General features: G+C 44.4%; 2 protein-coding genes across 2 annotated transcripts in view; one reads left to right on the forward strand and one right to left on the reverse strand.

Moving 5' to 3' along the window:
* Positions 1–8,294: 8,294 nt before the first annotated feature.
* The window catches only part of LOC109417418 (dedicator of cytokinesis protein 1), a gene marked incomplete in the record, with an annotated part of 110,628 nt that continues 95,747 nt past the window's right edge, over positions 8,295–23,175 (reverse strand). Inside the window, 7 exon segments of the mRNA XM_062847462.1 lie at positions 8,295–9,749; positions 18,849–19,067; positions 19,138–19,213; positions 20,135–20,242; positions 20,540–20,641; positions 20,706–21,211; positions 21,283–23,163. Of these exon segments, the coding sequence (XP_062703446.1) occupies positions 9,261–9,749; positions 18,849–19,067; positions 19,138–19,213; positions 20,135–20,242; positions 20,540–20,641; positions 20,706–21,211; positions 21,283–23,163 (3,381 nt within the window).
* Positions 9,798–12,305, forward strand: LOC109412850 (uncharacterized). Its single transcript, XM_019686468.3, has 2 exons — positions 9,798–10,064; positions 10,127–12,305. Exons 1-2 carry the CDS (start codon positions 9,888–9,890, stop codon positions 11,639–11,641), a joined length of 1,692 nt encoding a protein of 563 aa, XP_019542013.3. The 5' UTR covers positions 9,798–9,887; the 3' UTR covers positions 11,642–12,305.

Genomic DNA, 23,175 nt, shown 5'->3' on the forward strand with positions numbered 1-23,175 from the left:
GGAAAACTCCTGAAGAAATTCTCGAGAAACTGCAGGAAAAATTGTTGATGAACTTCTAGAGAAATTCCGAAGAATTCCTGAAGAAAATCCCGAGGAACTCCTGATAGATTTTCCAAGAATTTTCTGGAGGAATTTCAGCGAAATTTCTGAAGGAACTCCCGGGGAACTACTGGAGAAATTTTCGAGGAACTCCTGGAGATATTCTAGAGGAATTCCTAGAAAAATTCCCGAGTATCTCCTGGAGGAATACCCGGTGAACTCCAGGAAAAAAAATCAGAGAACTCCTGGAGAAATTCCCGGGAAACTGAGAGAAATAATTGCCAAGGAATGCCAAGAGAAATTCTTGAGAAAATCCTGGAGAAATTCCCGAGGAGCTCTTAAAGGGATTCCCGGTGAACTGCTGGGAGGATTTCCAGGGAACTGCTGGAAGGATTTCCGGGTAACTGCTGGAAGGATTTCCGGGGAACTGCTGGAAGGATTTCCGGTGAACTGCTGGAAGGATATCCGGGAAACTGCTGGAAGGATTTCCGGGTAACTGCTGGACGGATTTCCGGGGAACTGCTGGAAGGATTTCCAGAGAACTGCTGCAAGGATTTCCGGGGAACTGCAGTAAAGATTTCCGGAGAACTGCTGGAAGAATTTCCGGGGAACTTCTGGAAGGCTATTCGGGGAACTCTTGGAAATATTTCCGGGGAACTGCAGGAAGGATTTCCGGGGAACTGCAGGAAGGATTTCCGAGGAACTGCTGGAAGGATTTCCGGAGAACTGCCGGAAGGATTTCCTGGGAACTGCCGGAAGGATTTTCTGGGAACTTGTGGAAGGATTTCCGGGGAACTCCTGGAGGATTTCCCGAGGAACTCCAGGAAGGATTTCCGGGGAACTCCTGGAAAGATTTCCGGGGAACTCCTGGAAGGATTTCCGAGGAACTCCTTAAAGAATTTCTGAAGAGCTCCTGGAGAAATTCTCAAAAATTTTCTGGAATTCCCGGAAAACTTATAGGGAATTTCCGAAAAACTCTTGGAAGAATTCCTAGAAACTTCTGCAGGAATTTCCGGGTAACTCCTAGAGGAATTCCAGGAACTAGAGGAACTAATGGAAGAATCCCTTGAATTAACTCCTGGAGGAATTGTAGAGCAATTTCTGTGCAACTTTTAGAGGATTTGTCAAAGAACTCCTAGAGGGATTCCCGAGGAACTCCTGTAGGAATTCCCTGGGAACTCCTGGAGAGATTTCCGTGGTACTTCTGGAGCAATTCCCAAAGCTCTTCTGAAGGAATTTTCGGGAAATCATATATATTGATCTATTGAAAGAATTCCTATTAAAATGCTTGATTAATTACCGGGAATTCTTGGAGAAATTCTTAAGAAAATGGTGAAGAACTCATGAGAAAAATCCCGTGAAGCTTCGCTGGAGGGACTTCCGGTGAATTCATGTGAAACACCTGCAGGAACTGTTGGGGAACTCCTGTAGGGATTTCCGCAGAATTCCTGGTGGAATTCTTGAGGGTCTTCTGGTCTCTGGAGAAATTTCCGGTGATTTCCTGTGGAACTCGTGAAAATATTCCCGATGAAATTCTTTCGGAATTTCTAGGAAAAAATTGGAAAACTTTTCTGGGAATCGTGGAAAGATTTATGTATACATTATTACTGGCGGGCTCCTTGGTGAACTCTTGCAATTAATTTCCTGGAAATCCTGGAGCGAATCTCCGGATAAATTATGTAGTAAATTCTAAGGAAATCTCGGAGTAATTCTGCCACAAATGATACTGGAATTGTTGGCAAGATTCTTAAGAATATTCCGTTTTATTCACGGGGAAGTAACGGATGATTTTTTGGAAAATTCCTGGAGGAATTCCCGTGGGAAATCATGGAGAAACTCTCTGAGAACTCCAGGAGAAATTCTCGGCCACTTCTGGAGAAATTGCTCGAGAACTCCTGAAGTAATTATCGGGAAACTACTGGAGGGCTCCTAAACTAATTCTCAGGGAGCCCCAGGGGGGCTTCCCGGTGAACTGGTAAAAAATCTAGGGAAGCATCTTGAGGTATTCCCAAGGGAGAAAATCACACGAATGCAATCAGATTATGGAATGTTCACAATGCCGCCGGATTGTTCACAATTTGGAATACCGCTAATTACTTCGAAATTATCTTCAACATTCTGCCCGTACTTCACTTTAAGTTCCGTATCTGCGAACCAGACTATCTTCGCAATCAGAATCCTTAAATCATTAATTTGCCCCGAAATTTCACCGCAACCTTCGCCACATTGATAAAAAATAAATATTTTCTGTAAGTTTACGCGCAATGTTATTGTTTTTTAGCTCGCCAACATAAACGTCAACCTATATCATGTCGGCGTAGTGTGAACACCTTTCTTGATATAGGATATCATCTCGCTATATTACTTGATATAGAGCGTAGTCTGAACGTAGCATTAAGGAAAATAAGCCTCGTGGCCGTGCGGTTAGCGTCACCAAGCGTATAAACGTACCATGCCATGGGGTGAGGGTTCGATTCCCGCTCCGAGTGATGAAATTTTTCGCAAGAAATGTTTCTTCCTCGTATCCACTGGTGCTCGTAATATATGTCGTGTCCGTTGTCTAGTGTTAAGTTTCGTTTAGTCTGTACAGTAGGGTGGCCCACACTTGTATGAAAAACAAAAATTTCGAAAAATACCAAGTCTTACCTCCTAAATCAGTTGTTTTGGACTCCCACAAGCTACGTTCAAAATTTGAGCAAAATCCGTTGAGCCTAAGGGGGCGCTCAAAACGCTTGAAGTTTGTATGGGAAAACTTGGCCAAATATATGCAGAAATTTTAAGTTTTAGAATTTTGCCGCTAGGTGGCACTGTAAGCGTTTAATTATCAAACCCTTTGGTATTATTGTAGGTGACTATATGCCAGAGAACTTTGTTGAAGACCGCGAAGTGATCCGACGGCTGAGAAAAAAGTTATACCCTAGGCAAAGTGAGGCAAAGTATTGAGATTTCATTATTGATATTATTCCTTTACATGTATTGGAAAAATAACAATAAAGTTTATCCTCACTTTTCCTAGGGTATAACTTTTTTCACAGACGTTGGATCAGTTTGCGGTTTTCGACAAAGTTGTTTGGCATATAGTCACCTACAATAATACCAAAGGGTTTAATTATTGAACGCTTACAGCGCCACCTAGCGGCAAAATTCGAAAACTTAAAATTTCTGCATACATTTGGCCAAGTTTTCCCATACAAACTTCAAGCGTTTTGAGCGCCCCCTTAGGCTCAACCGATTTTGCTCAAATTTTGAGCGTAGCTTCTGGGAGTCCCAAACAACTGATTGAGGAGGTAAGACTTGGCATTTTTCGAAATTTTTGTTTTTCATATAAGTGTGGGCCACCTTACTGTACAGCCTCTGGCTGAAGACGTTGTCCGTGTCTTTTAGAAAATGGATGTAGGATGAAGAATGAAAGATAGAATGTAGGATGACGGAGGATGATGATGATAAAGGTTAAAGGATGCAGCATGCAGGATGTAGGATGGAGCATGCAGGATGTAGGATGAAGTATGAAGAATGTTGAATGAATGATGATGATAATTATGGTGATGGCAAGCAAGGAGGGTGATTCCAGATGCATTGATTGATTGATTTGTCTTTACTAAAGAGGCTTTCAGCCCCTTCCAGATGCAGAATAAATAAAGAAGTATGAAAGGTAAAGGATAAAAATGTAGGATGAAGGATGGATAAAGAATATAGGATGAAGAATAATAATTATGATGATGATGATAATGATGATGACGATGATGAAAGATGTATGATGAAGGATAAACAATGAAGGATGAAGTATGGAGGATCAAGGATCAAGAATGTAGAATGAAGTATTAAGGGTGAAGAGTGTAGGGTAAAGGATGCAGGAATGACGTAGAAAAAAAGGATAGAGGATATAGCATGTAGGATAAACGATGAACGATAAAGGATGAAGAATGTAGGATGAAGGCCAAAGGATAGACGTCAAGAATGTAGGATGAAAGAAAAATTATAAACTGTAAATGATGATGCATTAAGGATTAAGAATGAAAAAGGATAAATGATATACGATAAAGGATAAAAAATGTAGGATTCAGGATGAAGGATAAAGAATGAAGGATGGAGACTGAAAAATAAAAGATGATGGATAAAAAATGAAGGATGTAGGATGAAGTATGAAGAAAGAAGATTATAAATTGTAGGAAGAATAATATAGGATGAAGAATGAAGGATTAGGATGTAGGATTACGGATGATGTTGATGATAATTATTATGATGATATAGAATGAAGGATAAAGGTAAAAGAAAAAAGGATGTAGGATGGAGCATGCAGGAAGTAGGATGAAGAATGCAGGATGAAGGATGATGATAAGGATGACGGATGTACGATAAACAATGAAGGATGTAGGATGAAGAATGAAGGATTACCCGAGTAGGTGGAAAAATCTGATGAATACCATATTCAGCTATGATTGATTGAATTACTGAAGAGCAAAACTGATATTGGTTTGATTGATATAAGAGGTAAAAGAACAGAAATAATAGCAAAATCTAATATGGTAAACTACTCAATAATAGCTCGTTAAGATATTACAAGATCAAAACAATAGCAGACAAGATTTCTAGAAAAGCAGCATCCAGCATCGAACCTACGACCTTAGGTTTCACAGGCGGCGATGCTTACCACTTAACTGTGGCTCGCTGTTGGAAATAACATGGGAATAAGAGCATGCGGTTCTTCGTTTCCACAGCTCAGAAAGGGACACATGGCATTTCACTAACATTGAGCCATCTCTATGGATGTATGTGTTCCATTTCGTGCAGAAGAGCTAAACATGTTCTTATGTAGAAATGTTCAGCTATTTCGACAAAAACAAAAACTGATATCATATCACTTTGAGCTATTCGTCCGATATTCATTAGATTTTTGAATAACTCATCAAAATCAGAGCTATGACAGCAAAAAGTGTTCAATTTGAGATATGATTTAGAAATTCTCGTCTACCCGGGTAAGGATGAAGAGTGCAGAACAATGCAGAAAAAAAGATGAAGAATAAAGAATGTAGCATGTGGGATGAAGAATGAAGGATGTAGGATAAAGGACAAACGATAACTGACAAGAATGTAGGATGAAGAACAAGGATAAACGATAAAGGATAAATTATAAAGACAAATGGATATAGGGTGGAGGATCTAGGATGAAGCATCTAGGGCGAAGGATTAAAGATGAAAGAATAAAATATGTAGGATGAAGTATAAATGATGAAGAAGCGCAAAGGATATAGGATGAAGGATGAAAGATGAAGTATACAGGATGTGGGATGAAGAACAGAGTGGAAGGTCAAGAATGTAGATGAAGGAAAAAGTATCAACGAAATAAGATAAATGATAAAGTATAGTGGATAAACGATATAGGATAAAGAATGTAGAATAAATGTTGAAAGATTATGGATAAGGAATGGAGGATGTAGGATAAAGCATGACGGAAGAATATAAGATAAAGAGAGAATGATGTAGGATTAAGAATGAAGGATATAGGATGTAGGATAATGTAGGAAGGATTAAAGATAAAGAAGAATAAAGAATATAGGATGAAGGATAAAGTCAAGGGAGAGACGCTGAGCACATCTTTGCTTGTGCCAATTGCAGTTTTTTCACCAAAATTCAGGTGCCAAAGGTGTGCCTCAGGGTGCCTCGGTGTGCCACACAGCATGTAGAACAGTGTTTTTTGAACTTTTTGGCACACTGTTCCAAGCAACTAGCCCCTTGGATAAAGTATGAAGGATGTATGATGAAGGATAAAGGATGAAAAATGTAGGATTTAGGATGAAGGATAAAGGATGAAGAATGTAGACTACATGATGAATAAAGAATGGAGGATGTAGGATGAAGTATGAAGAAAGAAGATTATAAGATGTAGGAAGAATAATTAGGATGAAAAATGAAGGATTAGGATGTAGGATAACGGATGATGTTGATGATAATTAGTAAATATGGTTTATAGAAACATAAGTTCCTTAAAATTTTCAATATTCATAAGAATCAAAGAGTAGAACAGGAGGAGGATGTAGGAATTGAGAGGGGTACTGCGAAAGTGAGAAACAGGGCATATAGCATTGGCAGCGGAGGAATCTGCTGCTCCAGATGTGTCAGTCCCTTCCTCCGGACACTACAGTAAGAAGAGTTGGAAGACTTCTGGTGAAGATTGGACTCACGGATGCACGACCTTTGTGATGCAGGTTAAAGACTATCGGGATCAGACATAAGGGAAATCAAAATTCCAGCTAGGGCTGGCGGCGATAATGTCTCGCCTCAGGGAAAAAGACGCGAGAGTGACAGATGAAAATATGGCCGAAACTGGCAATTAAGTATGTCGCTCTTTAGGGGAGGAAGACGTCAATGCGACGAATAGAATTACGGCGAGGACTGGCGAGAATATCTCACCTTAGATAAATCAGACGCCAAAGTGTGTGTCTCGCCGAAGCGGTAGATGAAAATCTGGCTGTTGCTGTCAATGTATGTCTTTCCTTTGGGAAGAGAGACGCCAATGCAGCAGGTAGAACTTCGGCTGGGAGACGTTGAAGCAGAACATGAGTATCTGACCTGGAATGGCAGTGATTTCTTTCCTAAGGGAGGGAGACGCCAAAGCGGAAAATGGCCATCTGGCCGGGGCTGACAATAATGTCTCGCCAAAGAAAGGGAGACGCCAAAGCGGTAGATGGCTATTATGTCTCGCCTTAGGGAAGGGAGAAACCAAGGTGGCGGAGAGAATTTCGACCGGGACTGGCGATAATGTCTCCTATAAGAGAGGGAGACGCCAAAGCAGAAGGCCAGGGCTGACAATAATGTCTCGCCAAAGAAAGGGAGACGTCGAAGCGACGGATGAAAATCTGGCTGGTGCTGGCAGTTATGGCTCACCATAGGGAAGGGAGACGCCAATGCGACGGATACAATTTTGGCTGGAAGGACCCACTGAGAGAAAGGAGACGGCAAAGCCGTAGATAGCAATCTGGCCGACGCTTGTCTACCGGATGCAGTCAAAGAGCGAGGTGCTAGGAAAGGGTATTTCTTCGGCTATCACTGCAATGGCTATCGTAACTCGTGGAATCCGAAGGGGAAGAACGTGGTAGTACTGCGTGATGTGAACATCGACGAGGTTAATGTTTTTGACGAGTTGTTGACCAAAGAAGTTACCAAATGTGATCAGGACCAGATCAGCGGAAGCTTATGTCAATTCAGGTGACAGCGAGATTACAGATGTTCATCAAGACGATCTGAACGAAACGTTCGAATGGCGAAGAAGCGAAAGGACATCAAAAAAGCGTCGTGAAGCCAATCTGGTTTGAAGGATCCAGAATAACCGGGTCGCAGTAGTAGAAAGCGTGAACCGCAGGTATAGTACAAGGGTTACGGTATGAGTTGTGCCAGTGCACCGGTGGCGAGGCTGGACCACGGACTGGACACAACTCAAACGGGAAAACTACGAGAAGACATCTACATGACACAGCCAGAAAGCGTTGATGGTAAAGGTAATGTTTGTCGACTGAATCGAGCCTGAAGCCAGGCATCAAGAGCCTGGAATGAAAGTTTCCATGGTCTGGTAAACAAGGTACGTGAGAGAAGAAGGCAAATCGAAGTAGTTCCTGCTGTTATATGTCGACTACATTCTGATCGTTAGCCGGTACCTTCCGACGAAGAAGCAGCTGGCAGCTTGTAGGGTGGCAGAGAATGAACAGCGGTATTGAGGAGCAATATCTGCACTGATCTTACAGTGCAACGAATCTCTAGGCAGCGTTGTCAGACTATAGTGAGTTTGATGTGGACCCTCTAGAGGACTGCAGGAGTACAGTAATGGCAGCCATCAATGACGCAGCCGTTGGGTAAGTGTAACAGGGTCGACGAAAAGTTCGATAGGAGTGCCGAGCAATTTGGGAGGAGATGAACGCAGCATGAGCAGTAATGCTGCAGTATGGAACCCGGCAGAACGTGAAACGATACAAACAGAAGCGGACACAGCAGATGCGCTCCTTCCGGAAATAGAAACGCAAGAAGAGATGAAATGGATCCAGCCAATTTGTTAGACCATCGGTTCTCTACGGACCGGGGGTCCTCTGTTAACATGTTACTTAGACTATGCTCGACGTGTTAGCACTTGGAGTGTTCGAGCGGATGAGGATATGTCTGATCATCAAATGATCGGCTGGATTTTCAGCTAAAAGACTACCTGGAAGACGCCTACTCTGCCGACGAGTAAAAGGATTTCTTTCCAACTGAATACGCCTGCTACATATAATTAGAACGCTGCGGGTCAAAGCCGACTTCGCAGCATATCTGCAACGTCCAACAACAGCCTGCTGGGTTGCAGTTGACCGTTACGATTTATTACCTTGGACATATAATGGTCCATACAAAACGGACGATGACTTACCTGCTACGGGATAAAAATAATATTGCGTTCGAATGATGAATCATGGAAAACTGTGTCCGCGTTAACTTACATAAGAACTTGCTTTGATCTCGATATGCAGCGAAATTAATACTAAACACTAGACAGCACGATACGCTAAATCTTCAGAATTGATCTATAAATAATGCTTTTTTAGATAAACTAGTCCTAGCTTGCGATAAGTAGAAGCTCTCTGATTTGTTCCTTCAATTATTGTTTACATTGTAACTGGATTTCTTAAACTACCTAGAGTCTTACGTTATCTAATGCTTTCTATGATACTTTGAAAAGTAGGATTGATGCATAAATTTTCCCACGCTTACTATGTCGTCTTTGGTAAGTAGTCAAAACTTGGAAAACGAATTTCTGCAGTTGAAATAAAACGTGATTGCACGCTACTGTTTGTCTGCCATTCTAAAAACTAAACAACGATAATAATTGGCTTGGCCTCTTACTCTAGCGAAACAAAACGAAATACTACGTCGAGAACGTAAAAAAAAAACGTAAAATGGCTTCTGATGTTTCCTTCGAAAATCGAAAACGAAATACAGCTCGTGTCTTTTCCCTTCTGTGGCACTCTCACGAAACGATTTTGCCCTAACCTACCTACACACTCGTCCCTCACACATTCGACTATCTAGATGCGTCTTTCGCCGATACATTCCCACCTATCTAATCGACTTTCTATTGTGCGATCATCGATCAATTCCTACCGCTTGTACACACCGCAAAACGAGGGGTACACTAGTTTTGTACTCACTAATTTTGATTATCGGTTTCCTTGGAAACAAAAACAAACAAACTGTCATCATACCTTGGAATTCCTGGCCGGTTTCGGCGGCGGTGTCGGTGGCCGCTTCCGTTCGTCGTACACGGTGCCACCGCTGCTGATCACAATCACACTATTGTTCCGCGTCTCGACCACGTCGTACGCCGAATTGACGTAGCTGGTGGCGCCGGTGCTGGGTACCGGCGGCAACTGCTTACAGCTGACGTAGTGACTGGCGGAGGTGTTCCGTCGGTGCAGGGCGCTATCGTTAGGCTGGACGTTGCTGTAGTCGCTGTCGCGGGTCTTCAGCGGCAACGGCGGCGGGACTAGATCTTCCTCCGACGTGGTGGAACCGTTGGTTATGATCGAGTTGCGATTGCTGCTGCTTTCGGCGGAACCGATCGAGTTGGTGTCGCCGCCGGCGCTGGTCAGCGTTTTGATGCTGAGCGTCGGAGTCACCACGCTCGGCGGTCGAGAGTGGCGCTTCTCCTTCTCCACCTCCGATCGAAGGGGACGCTTTGGGTGGAGCTGGGGATGTGGTAAAGAAAAAAGAGTAGGCTATGAAATAGAGCTTTTCAGAAGAGATGACAAAAAGTCACCCGGAAAAGCGTAGATGTTACCGAAGCGAAGTAAGCTATGACATAAGGGGGCTTGTCAACAAACAAAATGGCGACGGTCAAGGTGGCAGCGGCTTCTTCGGTCATACAATTCTTTACCAGATCAACCAGAAAGCATTCCGATTCTCGGGCACGTTACAAGGCGCAACAGCTGAAGCAAAGTACGGCCATCTTTCTGGATGCGACCATTCGATCAACGAACATTCAGGGACAAAAATCTTTGAAGGTTAGTTACTCGCTTATATCTAGTTATGCATTAATGATGATTTTTCCATTCAATCGGAACAGATTCTCCGTCACATCATCAAGCACACGGAACGCGAAATTCTGCAATACATTCCCGAGAAACAAATGATCCTAGAATGTTCCCTGGTATTGGTCCAGGCCTACGTAGCCCATCTGAAGTTATCCCGCAACTTCTTCGACCGATTCCGCAGGCAACCGTTCGCCAGCGCGAAGAAATGTTTCCAATCGCTGATCTATCTTCTGATTCCGGAAATGCAGGAGATGGTTATCGACACCATTCTCAACTTCCTGCAACGTGAGAACCTCTGGAAGGTGGAGTTCATTTGCGTTGAAATACTAACAATGGTTCTGGAATGCAAAAGTCCTGCCTCGCTGCTGCTCTACAAGATCGTCAACTACGTCGAGACATTACTGGCAAGAAACGATGTCTTGCAAGCTCGTCACACAGTAGTGGTTCTGCAGAATATCATCCAGCCTCAGTACTGGGACGAAATCAAGCATTCCGATATGTCGAAACTGTTGCGCTTCTACCACAGCAGCGCCATCATCGGAGAATCCAAGAACCAAATCTACGAGCTGCGGCGTGGCTTCGAAATATGTCTACGCAATCTGATCAGGGTCATAAAAACTGACCAGCTGATCAACTTGCTGATCACCATGCTTCCGCTCACGTTCGACACAATTCTTTCGGACGAAGCCATGCTGGAATTCGGAACCACCGTTGAATTCGCTGCATCGACTCTGGCACTGTCGGAAAACCCTTCTCCGGAAGAAATCCTCATTCAAGAATATCTCTTGGCTTACATCCAGTCGAACACCGCTTCTAAAAGCATCCTAGCCAGTCGAATCTTTGCGAAAATTCTCGATCGAGGTTGCAACTTCCTGCAGTTCAACACCCCGAAGATATTCCACGAGGGTACCTACTACGACATAGACATCAACCGGTACAATCCAGCTCAACGGCAGATGTTCGAAACGCACCGCCGAGAGTTCGAGAACGCCCTGAGCAATGCCATAGAATACCACAGTCAACGGCGTACCAATCTGGAAGTCTTCTACAACGTCATCTGCATGATCTTGGTGGAGATCCCCTGTGGATACACGGCTTGCGCCGTAGTCTGCCTGCTACTGGGCATCCAACGGCGTCTACTGGACACCTCGAACGGAAACAACTCCCATTACAACCAACAGCAGATGAACTGTATCCACGCTACCTGTATCAGTATCATGACTCTGATCAACTGGATTCACCGGGGATCGTCCTTAACGGACTACGTGAACACGGTGCTCAATCGACGATTCGACCATGCCCCTCAGTTGAACCCGCCACTGAAGGAGATCTACGAGTACGCCCAGCATCACGTCACCTGGAACGAGACTACGCTGTTCTTCGACGCCCTGGAGTTGCGCTACGGACTGTGGAAGTGTTTCCGGATCAACGAAACAAAGATTCCGGCACCGCAGATGGTGTATTCTCGGTTGGGCGGAGCGCCCGGGAGTGGTCGCAAGAGCAAGGGTCGCCGGCGGAACACCGGATTCTACAGGATTGGACTGTGAGGAGGGATGGGGGATGTTCTGAAGTGTTGTGGGGGACTGCAACTGTACTAGTTTCACGTGCATCTTGGAAGCTGTAGCTAATTATATCCATACTCTTAAACAGATTCGTTAGCGAGATTCTTGCAAAACTCCCTGATTCCATTCCCAAGTTTATTAACTCTATTCCATAAATTCTTTGGTAAATTCCTAAAAAAAGGGTGTCTGTCAATTCGTCCAGGAATTTCTGTGGGAATTCTTCAGAGTGTTGCTCCAAGAATGTTCACAGAAAGTCCTTCATGAGTTCTTTATGAAGTCCGTTGTAGACCAATTTCAGAAATTCTTCAAGAAGTTTTTCTGGAAGTTCGTCCAGGAAATCTCCAGAGTGTTGGTTCAAGATTTTTTTCCAGAATTTCGTTTTCGAGTTCCTTAAGTAGTTTATTCTAGAGCTATACCAACAACTCTTCGAAAAATTCATCAAAAAGTTTCTCTGGGAGTTCCGGCTCAGGAATTTCTCTGGGGATTCGTCAGAATTTTGCTCCAAGATTTTTTTCCAGAAGTTCTTTTGTAATAAGAAAGCTTATTCTACATTGAGCATTCCCACAACTTCTTCGGGAAATTCTTCAAGAAATTTCTCTTGGAATTCGTTCCAAGAATTTATCTGGGTATTCTTCAGAGAGTTGCTCCAAGAATTATTCCACATTCTTCGAAGTTCATTCTAGAAGAGCCTCCAGAAATTCTTTGGTAAATTCTTCAAGAAAGTTCTCTAGGAATTCGTCCAGATGTTTCACCGAGAGACTTTTCAAAAGTTCCTTGAAAAAATATTCCAGAAATTCCTCATTTAGTCATTCTAGAAGTGGTTTTGATAGTTCTCCGAGCAATTATTGAAGACATTCATTTGAGAGCTCTTCCAGAAACTCTTCGGTAAATTTTTCAATAACTATTATGCAGAATACTCGATAGAGTCGCAAGACATAAGCAGACAACTGTATTCGGTTTGTTAGGATGTTCTAGGATATCCAAACTATCCTGGAGTTAAGACTTACATGGTCAACAGAATCTACCGCAGCTCCAATACAATATAACTTTGCAGCTTTTGACAGTTATATTCCGAGTTGCTTTGTAATTGAACGAGAAGTATGTTTAACTGTTTCGGGACATTACAAGGTTTGCAAAATGTCCTGAAGTTCAGGACTTTCAAGTTCTACAAAATCTACCACAATCGCCATTGAATCTACCTTAGCGGTTATCGGTCATTGTTATCCATGGTACTCCGAAATGTTACGAGAACATCTTTCTGAGGTTGTACGATATTGTAAGGTATACAAAATGTCCTGCAGTTCAGGACATCCAAGGTCTACAGAATCTACCGCAAGCACCATACAATCTACGTTAGCGGTTATCGGTCATTGTTATCCATGGTACTCCGAAATGTTACGAGTAAATCTTTCTGAGGTTGTACGATATTGTAAGGTAGGCAAAATGTCCTGGAGTTCAGGACTTTCAAGTTCTCCAAAATCTACCACAATCGCCATTGAATCCACCTTACCCAAGTAACACACATGTTATATAAAAGTTACGACAGCGCAAATTTTGGTTGTATAGAAGTTTATTTTACGTTATTTCAACACAATGTTAGAATTACGTAAAATAAACTTCTATACAACTAAAACTTGCGCTGTCGTAACTCTATTATAACATGTGTGTTGCTTGGGTAGCGTTTATTGGTCATTGTTATCCAAGGTACTCCGAAATTAGGGGAACATCTTTCTGAGGTTGCACGATATTGTAAGGTAGGCAAAATGTCCTGCAGTTCAGGACTTTCAGGTCTACAGAATCTACAGCAATCACCATGCAATCTAAGTTAGCAGTTATCGGTCATTTTTATCCATGGTACTCCGAAATGTTGCGAGTAAATTCTTCTGAGGTTGTGCGATATTGTAAGGTATGAGACAGAGTTTCTTACAAAAGTAAGGGTGCGTTCATCCGGACGCGCTGTGGACTGTTTTTACTGTCGCCATGAAACAGAATTTCTTACAAAAGGGTGCGGTTAACCGGACGCGCTGTGGACTGTTTTTACTGTCGCCACGAGACACAGTTTCTTACAAAAGTAAGGGTACGGTCATCCCGACGCGCTGTGGACTGTTGTTGTTGTCCCCATGAGACAGAATTTTTTACAAAAGTAAGGGTGCGATCATCCGGATACGCTGTGGACTGTTTTACTGTCGCCATGAGACAGAATTTCTTACAAAAGAAAGGGTGCGGTCATCCCGACGTGCTGTGGACTGTTGTTACTGTCGCCATGAGACAGAGTTTCTTACAAAAGAGAGGGGGCGGTCATCCGAACGCGCTGTGGACTGTTGTTACTGTCGCCATTTCTTACAAAAGTAAGGGTGCGATCATCCGGACACGCTGTGGACTGTTTTGCTGTCGCCATGAGACAGCATTTTTTACAAAAGTAAGAGTGCGGTCATCCGGACACGCTGTGGACTGTTGTTACTGTCGCCATTTCTTACAAAAGTAAGGGTGCGATCATCCGGACACGCTGTGGACTGTTTTACTGTCGCCATGAGACAGAATTTCTTACAAAAGTAAGGGTGCAATCATCCGGACACGCTGTAGACTGTTGTTACTGTCGCCATGAGACAGAATTTCTTACAAAAGAGAGGGGGCGGTCATCCGAACGCGCTGTGGACTGTTGTTACTGTCGCCATGAGACAGAATTTCTTACAAAAGTAAGGGTGCGGTCATCCCGACGCGCTGTGGATTGTTACTGTCGCCATGAGACAGAATTTCTTACAAAAGTAAGGGTGCGGTCATCCGGACGCGCTGTGGACTGTTTTACTGTCGCCATGAGACAGAATTTCTTACAAAAGTAAGGGTGCGGTCATCCCGACGTGCTGTGGACTGTTGTTATTGTCGCATGAGACAGAATTTCTTACAAAAGTAAGGGTGCGGTCATCTGGACACGCTGTGGACTGTTGTTACTGTCGCCATGAGACAGAATTTCTTACAAAAGTAAGGGTGCGGTCATCCGGACGCGCTGTAGACTGTTGTTACTGTCGCCATGAGACAGAATTTCTTACAAAAGTAAGGGTGCGGTCATCCGGACGCGCTGTGGACTGTTTTACTGTCGCCATGAGACAGATTTTCTTACAAAAGTGCGGTCATCCCGACGCGCTGTGGACTGTTGTTACTGTCGCCATGAGACAGAATTTCTTATAAAAGTAAGGGTGCGGGCATCCGGACGCGCAGTGGACTGTTTTACCCAAGTAACCACGGTGCTGAAGCCTTATTGCATGCAGATATATGGTGTACTTAGAGCAATCATTACTTTACATGCAAACTTAAAGTTGATTTAAAGTGGAAATGGGCAATTATGCGACTGCTTCAAGATTATACCAGTATAATCTTAATTTGATTCTATAATTGCCCACTTCCACTTTAAATCAACCTTAAGTTTTCATGTAAAGTAATGATTGCACTAAATACACCGTATATCTGCATGCAATAAGGCTTCAGCACTGTGGTTACTTGGGTACTGTCGCCATAAGACAGAATGTCTTACAAAAGTAAGTGTGCGGTCATCCCGACGCGTTGTGGACTGTTTTACTGTCGCCATGAGACAGAATTTTTTTACAAAAGTAAGGGTGCGGTCATCCGGACGCGCTGTGAACTGTTTTTACTGTCGCCATGAGACAGAGTTTCTTACAAAAGTAAGGGTGCGATCATCCGGACGCGCTGTGGACTGTTTTACTGTCGCCATGAGACAGAATTTCTTACAAAAGTAAGGGTGCGGTCATCCGGACGCGCTGTGGACTGTTTTACTGTCGCCATGAGACAGAATTTCTTATAAAAGTAAGGGTGCGGTCATCCGGACGCGCTGTGAACTGTTTTTACTGTCGCCATGAGACAGAGTTTCTTACAAAAGTAAGGGTGCGATCATCCGGACGCGTTGTGGATTGTTTTACTGTCGCCATGAGACAAAATTTCTTACAAAAGTAAAGGTGCGGTCATCCCGACGCGCTGTGGACTGTTTTACTGTCGCCATGAGACAGAATTTCTTATAAAAGTAAGGGTGCGGTCATCCTGACGCGCTGTGGACTGTTGTTAAATACTGTCGCCATGAGACAGAATTTCTTACAAAAGTAAGGGTGCGGTCATCCGGACGCGCTGTGGACTGTTGTTACTGTCGCCATGAGACAGAATTTCTTACAAAAGTAAGAGTGCGGTCATCCCGACGCGTTGTGGACTGTTTTACTGTCGCCATGAGACAGAATTTTTTTACAAAAGTAAGGGTGCGGTCATCCGGACGCGCTGTGAACTGTTTTTACTGTCGCCATGAGACAGAGTTTCTTACAAAAGTAAGGGTGCGATCATCCGGACGCGCTGTGGACTGTTTTACTGTCGCCATGAGACAGAATTTCTTACAAAAGGGTGCGGTCAACCGGACGCGCTGTGAACTGTTTTTACTGTCGCCATGAGACAGAATTTCTTACAAAAGTAAGAGTGCGGTCATTCGGACGCGCTGTGGACTGTTTTACTGTCGCCATGAGACAGAATTTCTTACAAAAGTAAGAGTGTGATCATCCGGACACGCTGTGGACTGTTGTTACTGTCGCCATGAGACAGAATTTCTTACAAAGGTAAGGGTGCGGTCATCCCGACGCATTGTGGACTGTTGTTACTGTCGCCATGAGACAGAATTTCTTACAAAAGTAAGGGTGCGGTCATCATCGCTGTGGACTGTTGTTATTGTCGCCGTGAGACAGAATCTCTTACAAAAGTAAGGGTGCGGTCATCCCGACGCGCTGTGGACTGTTTCACAGTCGCCATGAGACAGAATTTCTTACAAAAGTAAGAGTGTGATCATCCGGACACGCTGTGGACTGTTGTTACTGTCGCCATGAGACAGAATTTCTTACAAAGGTAAGGGTGCGGTCATCCCGACGCATTGTGGACTGTTGTTACTGTCGCCATGAGACAGAATTTCTTACAAAAGTAAGGGTGCGGTCATCATCGCTGTGGACTGTTGTTATTGTCGCCGTGAGACAGAATCTCTTACAAAAGTAAGGGTGCGGTCATCCCGACGCGCTGTGGACTGTTTCACAGTCGCCTTGAGACAGAATTTCTTACAAAAGTAAGAGTGTGATCATCCGGACACGCTGTGGACTGTTGTTACTGTCGCCATGAGACAGAATTTCTTACAAAAGTAAGGGTGCGATCATCCGGACACGCTGTGGACTGTTGTTACTGTCGCCATGCGACAGAATTTCTTACAAAAGAAAGGGTGCGATCATCCGGACACGCTGTGGACTGTTGTTACTGTCGCCATAAGACAGAATTTCTTACAAAAGTAAGGGTGCGGTCATCCCGACGCGCTGTGGACTGTTTTCCTGTCGCCATGAGACAGAATTTCTTACAAAGGTAAGGGTGCGGTCATCCCGACGCGCTGTGGACTGTTTTACTGTCGCCATGAGACAGAATTTCTTACAAAAGTAAGAGTGCGGTCATCATCGCTGTGGACTGTTTTTACTGTCGCCATGAGACAGAATTTCTTACAAAAGTAAGGGTGCGGTCATCCGGACGCGCTGTGGACTGTTTTACTGTCGCCATGAGACAGAATTTCTTACAAAAGTAAGGGTGCGGTAATCCCGACGCGCTGTGGACTGTTGTTACTGTCGCCATGAGACAGAATTTCTTACAAAAGTAAGGGTGCGGTCATCCGGACACGCTGTGGACTGTTTTACTGTCGCCATGAGACAGAGTTTCTTACAAAAGTAAGGGTGCGGTCATCCGGACACGCTGTGGCCTGTTGTTACTGCCATGAGACAGAATTTCTTACAAAAGTAAGGGTGCGGTCATCCGGACGCGCTGTGGACTGTTTTACTGTCGCCATGAGACAGAATTTCTTACAAAAGTAAGGGTGCAGTCATTCCGACGCGCTGTGGACTGTTGTTACTGTCGCCATGAGACAGAATTTCTTACAAAAGTAAGGGTGCGGTCATCCCGACGCGCTGTGGACAAGAGCGCTTTTTCAACAATAACCGGGAAAATCCTTAAAAGAATTCCTAGAAGTTTTCAGTGGAATTCTTAGAACAATATCTAGAAAAATGTTTTGGAAGAATTTCTGGATCCTTAGTAGAATTTATGAAAATTACCGGAGGAAGACTTTCAGGAGAAATTCTGGGGAAAAATTTTCGTGGGAGTGCTTTGAAGAATTCCTGAAAGAGTCCTACAAGAATGTACGGAGCAATTCTTGGAAGAATGCCTGGACATGTTTCGGAAAATGCTGCCGAGGAATCTAGGAAGAAAAATCTCGGAAGAGCCCTTCCAAGAATGATCGGAGAAGTCATAATAAGAGTATCTTGAAAAAAAAACAACCCAGGCAACCTGTTCCTTAGGATTTCTTGGAAATATTTGTGAAGCAATCCTTAAAAAGTCATTTAAAGAGAATCTGGAGAATCCCTTGAAAGAATCTCTGGGGTAGTCCTTGGAAGAATTCTGGAGAAGGATAATCTCAGAATAACCTTCTGGTGGAATCCCAGAAGGAACTCAAGGAGGAATCCTAGAAGAAGCTCCATGAGGAATGCTGAAAAGAACTATTGCAGATATCCCGGAAGGATTTCCTGTAGAAATCTCGGAAGGAACTCCAAGAGAAATCTCGAAACAAACTCGTGGATAAACCTCGGAATGAACTCCTGGAGAAATCCAGGAAAGAACTCCAAGAGAAAGGAGGAACTACTTGAGCAATCGCGGAAAAGAACTCCAGGTGTAATCCCGAAAGGAAATCCTGGAGAAATCTCGGAAGAAACTCCTGGAGGAATCCCGAAACAAACTCGTGGATAAACCTCGGAATGAACTCCAGAAGAAATCCAGGAAAGAACTCCAAGAGGAATCTCGAAAGAGACTTCTGGAGAAAACCCGGATATCCTGTGAGAATTCTGGAAGGAACTCCTAGAGGAATTCAGAAATAAACTCCTGAAGAAATTCCTCGAAGAATTTCGGAAGCAGCACTTGGAGGAAACTCGGAAGGAACTCCTGGACAAATATCGGAGGAAATTTTTGGAGAAATCTTAATCAACTGTTCGGAGCTCCATACAAAGAAAGTATACCGTTCCGTTCTTGCCGTTTCGACGCTCTCATTGTGTTTGGGTCTTTATGGAATATTTCACGGTGAGATCGCAATGACAGGGAGAGTACCACCCTTCCCTCATATCCGTGTACTCACCTCTTCCGTTAGCTCGACCTTCGGTGTACTGCATCCGGTCGTCGGTGTCGAACAGGTGGTCGTCTGCGAACCGATGCTGGCCGGGCCACTCTGCAGCACGAAACTGTCCCGATCGCTACAGCTGCTGTTACCTCCTCCCAGGACTTCACACGCTACCGTAATGGGAGACGTGTAGAACTGACTGTTGGAAACTTGCAGGTTCAATGAGTCACGGTCGCTCTAAAAAGGTGGGAATGTATCAACGGTGATGGTGGTGCCATCCAGTGGTCAATCTGAGAAGCACACTTACCTTACGACTCGATCTTCGCTTTGTGCCGTATTTGTCCTTCTTGCCCTTGGCACCGGGTGAGCTACCGAGTGATGTTCTACGTGGAAGGTAATAATGCGATTTTCGAAGGAAGAAATAAAGAAAAATGATAGTAACAATGATGGAAATGAAAGGAGAAAACGAATAACAGAAAAACAACGCAAAACTAAACAGGAAGAATTCAACCAACAGAGAATAGTACACACACAAGAATGGAAGACATAAAAGAACGACATCCTTAATGTTGTAAGAAAGAAAAGATATGCTGAGACATGATTTTTCCGTTGGAAGTGAGAAACGCGTGAGACGAAAGGTCGAGTCTGCGTTCCGATCGCCCCGACAGGGTTGTTTGGTGAGCAATAGAGGATGAAACAAGAGGAAAGAAAACAGTTTGCTTGATAAGACGTTTTGAGATATTATTAGTAAGTTCTATTTATCGTGTAATTAAGTGGGTAGAAAACACTAGCGCACTCTAGCTTGATGTCTTGTTACCAAGCAGAACGGAACAAATTTACAATTTTCAATTCAGTTTAGCTCTATTTCATTTCAAAATTCACCGAATTGAGTGCTAATGAGAAGAAAAGTAGGCCAGGTTTCATTCCATTGAAATGTCTAGCCCGAACGTCACACAAAAAAAAACCTTACCAACCACGGTATTCAAACAAAAAAAAAAACGTCACTTGGCTTATCCTGATTCTATGGTTCCGATTTCGAGAAAGCGCACACCCCTTAAAATCTACGGTTTGCTTTAATTGCTTGACAGCTAGCTGGCTTGCTACAAAATTTGCAGCGATCTAGATGGCCATGATCTTTTTTCAGAAACGATTACGCACGTGGCAAAAAAAAGCGGAAAAGCACAAAACAAAAAGAAAAAGATAAACTATGAGAATTTGTGGGTGGTATTTGACTGCTATTGTTCTATCACAAGGAAACGGAAAACAACCGTAACGGTACAAGGCGAACGGTGGGAAATACACACTGTCTAATTTTGCTGCCAATCTTGGTCGAAATGTTGGTGATCAGCTTGCCGGATTGGGTGCCGAGCTTAACGCTCGACAAGCTCAGCCGATCAAACTCGAAAAAGTCACTGTACGCCACGTGGTGGGTGATGGGCATTAATGGGCATCATGGCGGCACGACAAACGTTGGGGATGGGAACAGTCGGAGAATGGGAAGATAAATAAAAAAGGTGGGAATGATTTTTTCTTACTGTTCAAAACCAAATAACTCGATCTAAACTGGATTAGTTGCTGCGCAAATTACTCTCAAATTTTCTACATGGGTTAATTTGAATGTAAAAGTCCAATACATGAGAGCAAACGCGATTTTTTGATGGCAATTTTTTACAGACAAGGTTTCTCTAGAATGAAACAGAACAACCTACCTTGTACTGTTGAAATTCGTTGCAAAGTTGGTGAAAGTGGATTTGAAGCCCCCCGAACTGGTCGTTGTTGGGCGACTGTTTTGGCTTTTGGAAATTCCGCTGCTGCAAAGTTCAAGATCAAAGAGGTTAGGATTGGATTCAAGCTGTTCAAAGGGGCAACACTTACTCTGACGACCCAATGCTGGTCTCCGACAGTCGACTGGAATCGATGCTGACTTGCGGCATGGCCGAGATCTGCCGCCTCAGTGTTACCTCGCTCTCCCGATCGATCTTGATGTCGGTCGTCCGCTTGCCGTACTTGGCCTCGATCGTGGGCTGAAGTCCTGCGAAGCACGTCTCCAGTCGCTCGTGGAATGGCATCAAGCTGTCCGGAGCCTTGGCCTTGTGAACCTGGATGGCCACATCCAGCAGAGGGATCTGCGAAGCGATCAGGTCCTTCAACCGCGCCACCAGATGATCGTCATCCGGATATTTGATTAGATATTCTGGCGTCAGGAAGGCGTCCTCGTAGATCGGGATGCCACCGTTGACCGCAGCGTCAACGACACCGTTGATCGTGGCACTCAACGAATGGATCGGTAGAGTCGGATCGGAACGGTGTTCCAGGACTAGCTCGCGGATGCCGCGGTTCTTTGCTTCCATGGTTTCGATCGCCATTTCAATGGGGGAGATCTAGGATGAAGGATAAAGGTTAGAGTTGATCGAGGATCGCAAAACCCTAATTTCGGAACTATCATACTCACCACAACCGTCGCGCTCGACTTCACTGGGAACCACCGCAAAATGTTCGGCAGCGCGTCCGTCGTCCTCAGAATCGTCCGCTCGTACGAGGTGCTCGCAATGTCATCTCCACCTCCATTCGAATCCCGAATCGGTCGCGAAAACTGGAACTCGCTCACGTTGTTCGTCTGGTAAAACTTCAGGATATTCGACGCAATGTTCTTCTTATCCTTGCCGATCCGGATATCGCGGCTGACCGGATCGACCTTCACGATCTGTATGAACTGGCCTTCGCTCTGACGAATCTCCGGGCCCGGATTCAATGTCGGAACCAACTCTGCCCGAGGATGTTGACTTAGAATACGGGTGTTGAACGACCCGGAGTCTTCGTACTCGTTCCCTCGGTAGACGAATTCCTGATTTCGGAGGAACTGCGGGAACCCGTAGCCATAGAACGCCACTCGATAGTAGTTCGATTCGAACCGCTTTTCACGAAGGATCTTCTCGTAGAACTGAGACATCTTCTTGTACAACTCTGCCAAACTCAGGTAATCGTAGGATTCGTTCTCGTACTGCTGCGACAACTCCTTGCACATATCGATTGCCGACTCCCACATTTTACCATGATCGAACAGATCGATTATATTCCGATACAGACGTTCCTTCAAATGCCAATGGGTGCTACAACCTGCGTGACGACTGGATTTCAACAGCGGAGACAGCGGAGTATCGTCCCAACACAGCTCATTGCTGTGCAGCTTCAGAGTGTACGCAGCTTCCGTGAAATTGTCAAACTCCATGTGGAGATCGCACAGCTTGTTCACGTACCGGATGTACATCTCCTTCCGGTTAACTTCGGCGTAGAACTGCAGTAGACTTACCGTACATGCCATTCTATTCTCTTTGCTTTCGTCGTGGATCAAACACCGGTACTCCAACAACTTCTCCATCAACCTTGTCAGCACTTGGACGCATTGAATGCCGTAGGTCTGTAATGTGTTATGATTACTGCACGACTCGTACATGATCTCGTAGAACAAGTCTTTGTAGTCTTCATCCCCGAGTCCTCCTTCGATGTAGTGATCGAGCTTCTCGATGATCTCCTTTTCGAAATCGTTGAAGTTCCCCTTGACATGATTAGTGTTCCGTTTGGTATCCCCGTAGCTCTCCATCACGTACTTCGAACTGTAGTACTCGCATTGCATCATGTCAAAGAATATCGGAATAGTCGCTTTGCGGAGTTCCACTTCCGGGATCATGCTCATCTCCAGAATAGGCCCTACCAACTGCGGAACAAACATGATCTTGTGTTCACCCAGGTTGAACCACATCTTCCTTATCTCGAAGGCAGTCTCCCGCCTGATGTCTCGGTAGTTACTCAGGATAATTGACTGTTTGGTTTTGCTGAACAAGTTCAGCTGTAGCGACGGTTGCGTCAAGAACGTGATCGAACACTGGAAGTAATTTGACCAGACCTGCTTCTCGAATGGCGAGAAGAACCACTCCATGATGATCCCAGCAAAGTGCCGAAGACTTTCCAGTATCACGGTGTTCTGATGCATGATCATGTCCAGCCAGTCTACGGGGAAAACCGGCTTCGATACAAGCTCTTTAAACACCAGCAGAATTTCCATGAGAAAATCTAGCAAATCGAAACTCGTGAGAAAACTCCGAACGTACGCCTGGTAGTGAACAGCGGTCATGGCGCGGAAGATCCCCAGCATGATCGCCACCAGGTTACCGACCAACGGATTATCGCGATCCATGGCGATCGAACTCTGAATCACGGTGCGCAGCAGAATCTGCATTATCTCGCGCACATCGTTCTCTGTCGCGCCAATGTCCTCCTCACTGTGGAAAAGCAACTCCAGCATGTTGTTCATAATGTTGACGCATTCGGCAACCTGGGAAAAAGT

This window comes from Aedes albopictus, chromosome 1, assembly GCF_035046485.1.
Source record: "Aedes albopictus strain Foshan chromosome 1, AalbF5, whole genome shotgun sequence".
In the NCBI taxonomy this organism is placed as follows: Eukaryota; Metazoa; Arthropoda; class Insecta; order Diptera; family Culicidae; genus Aedes; species Aedes albopictus.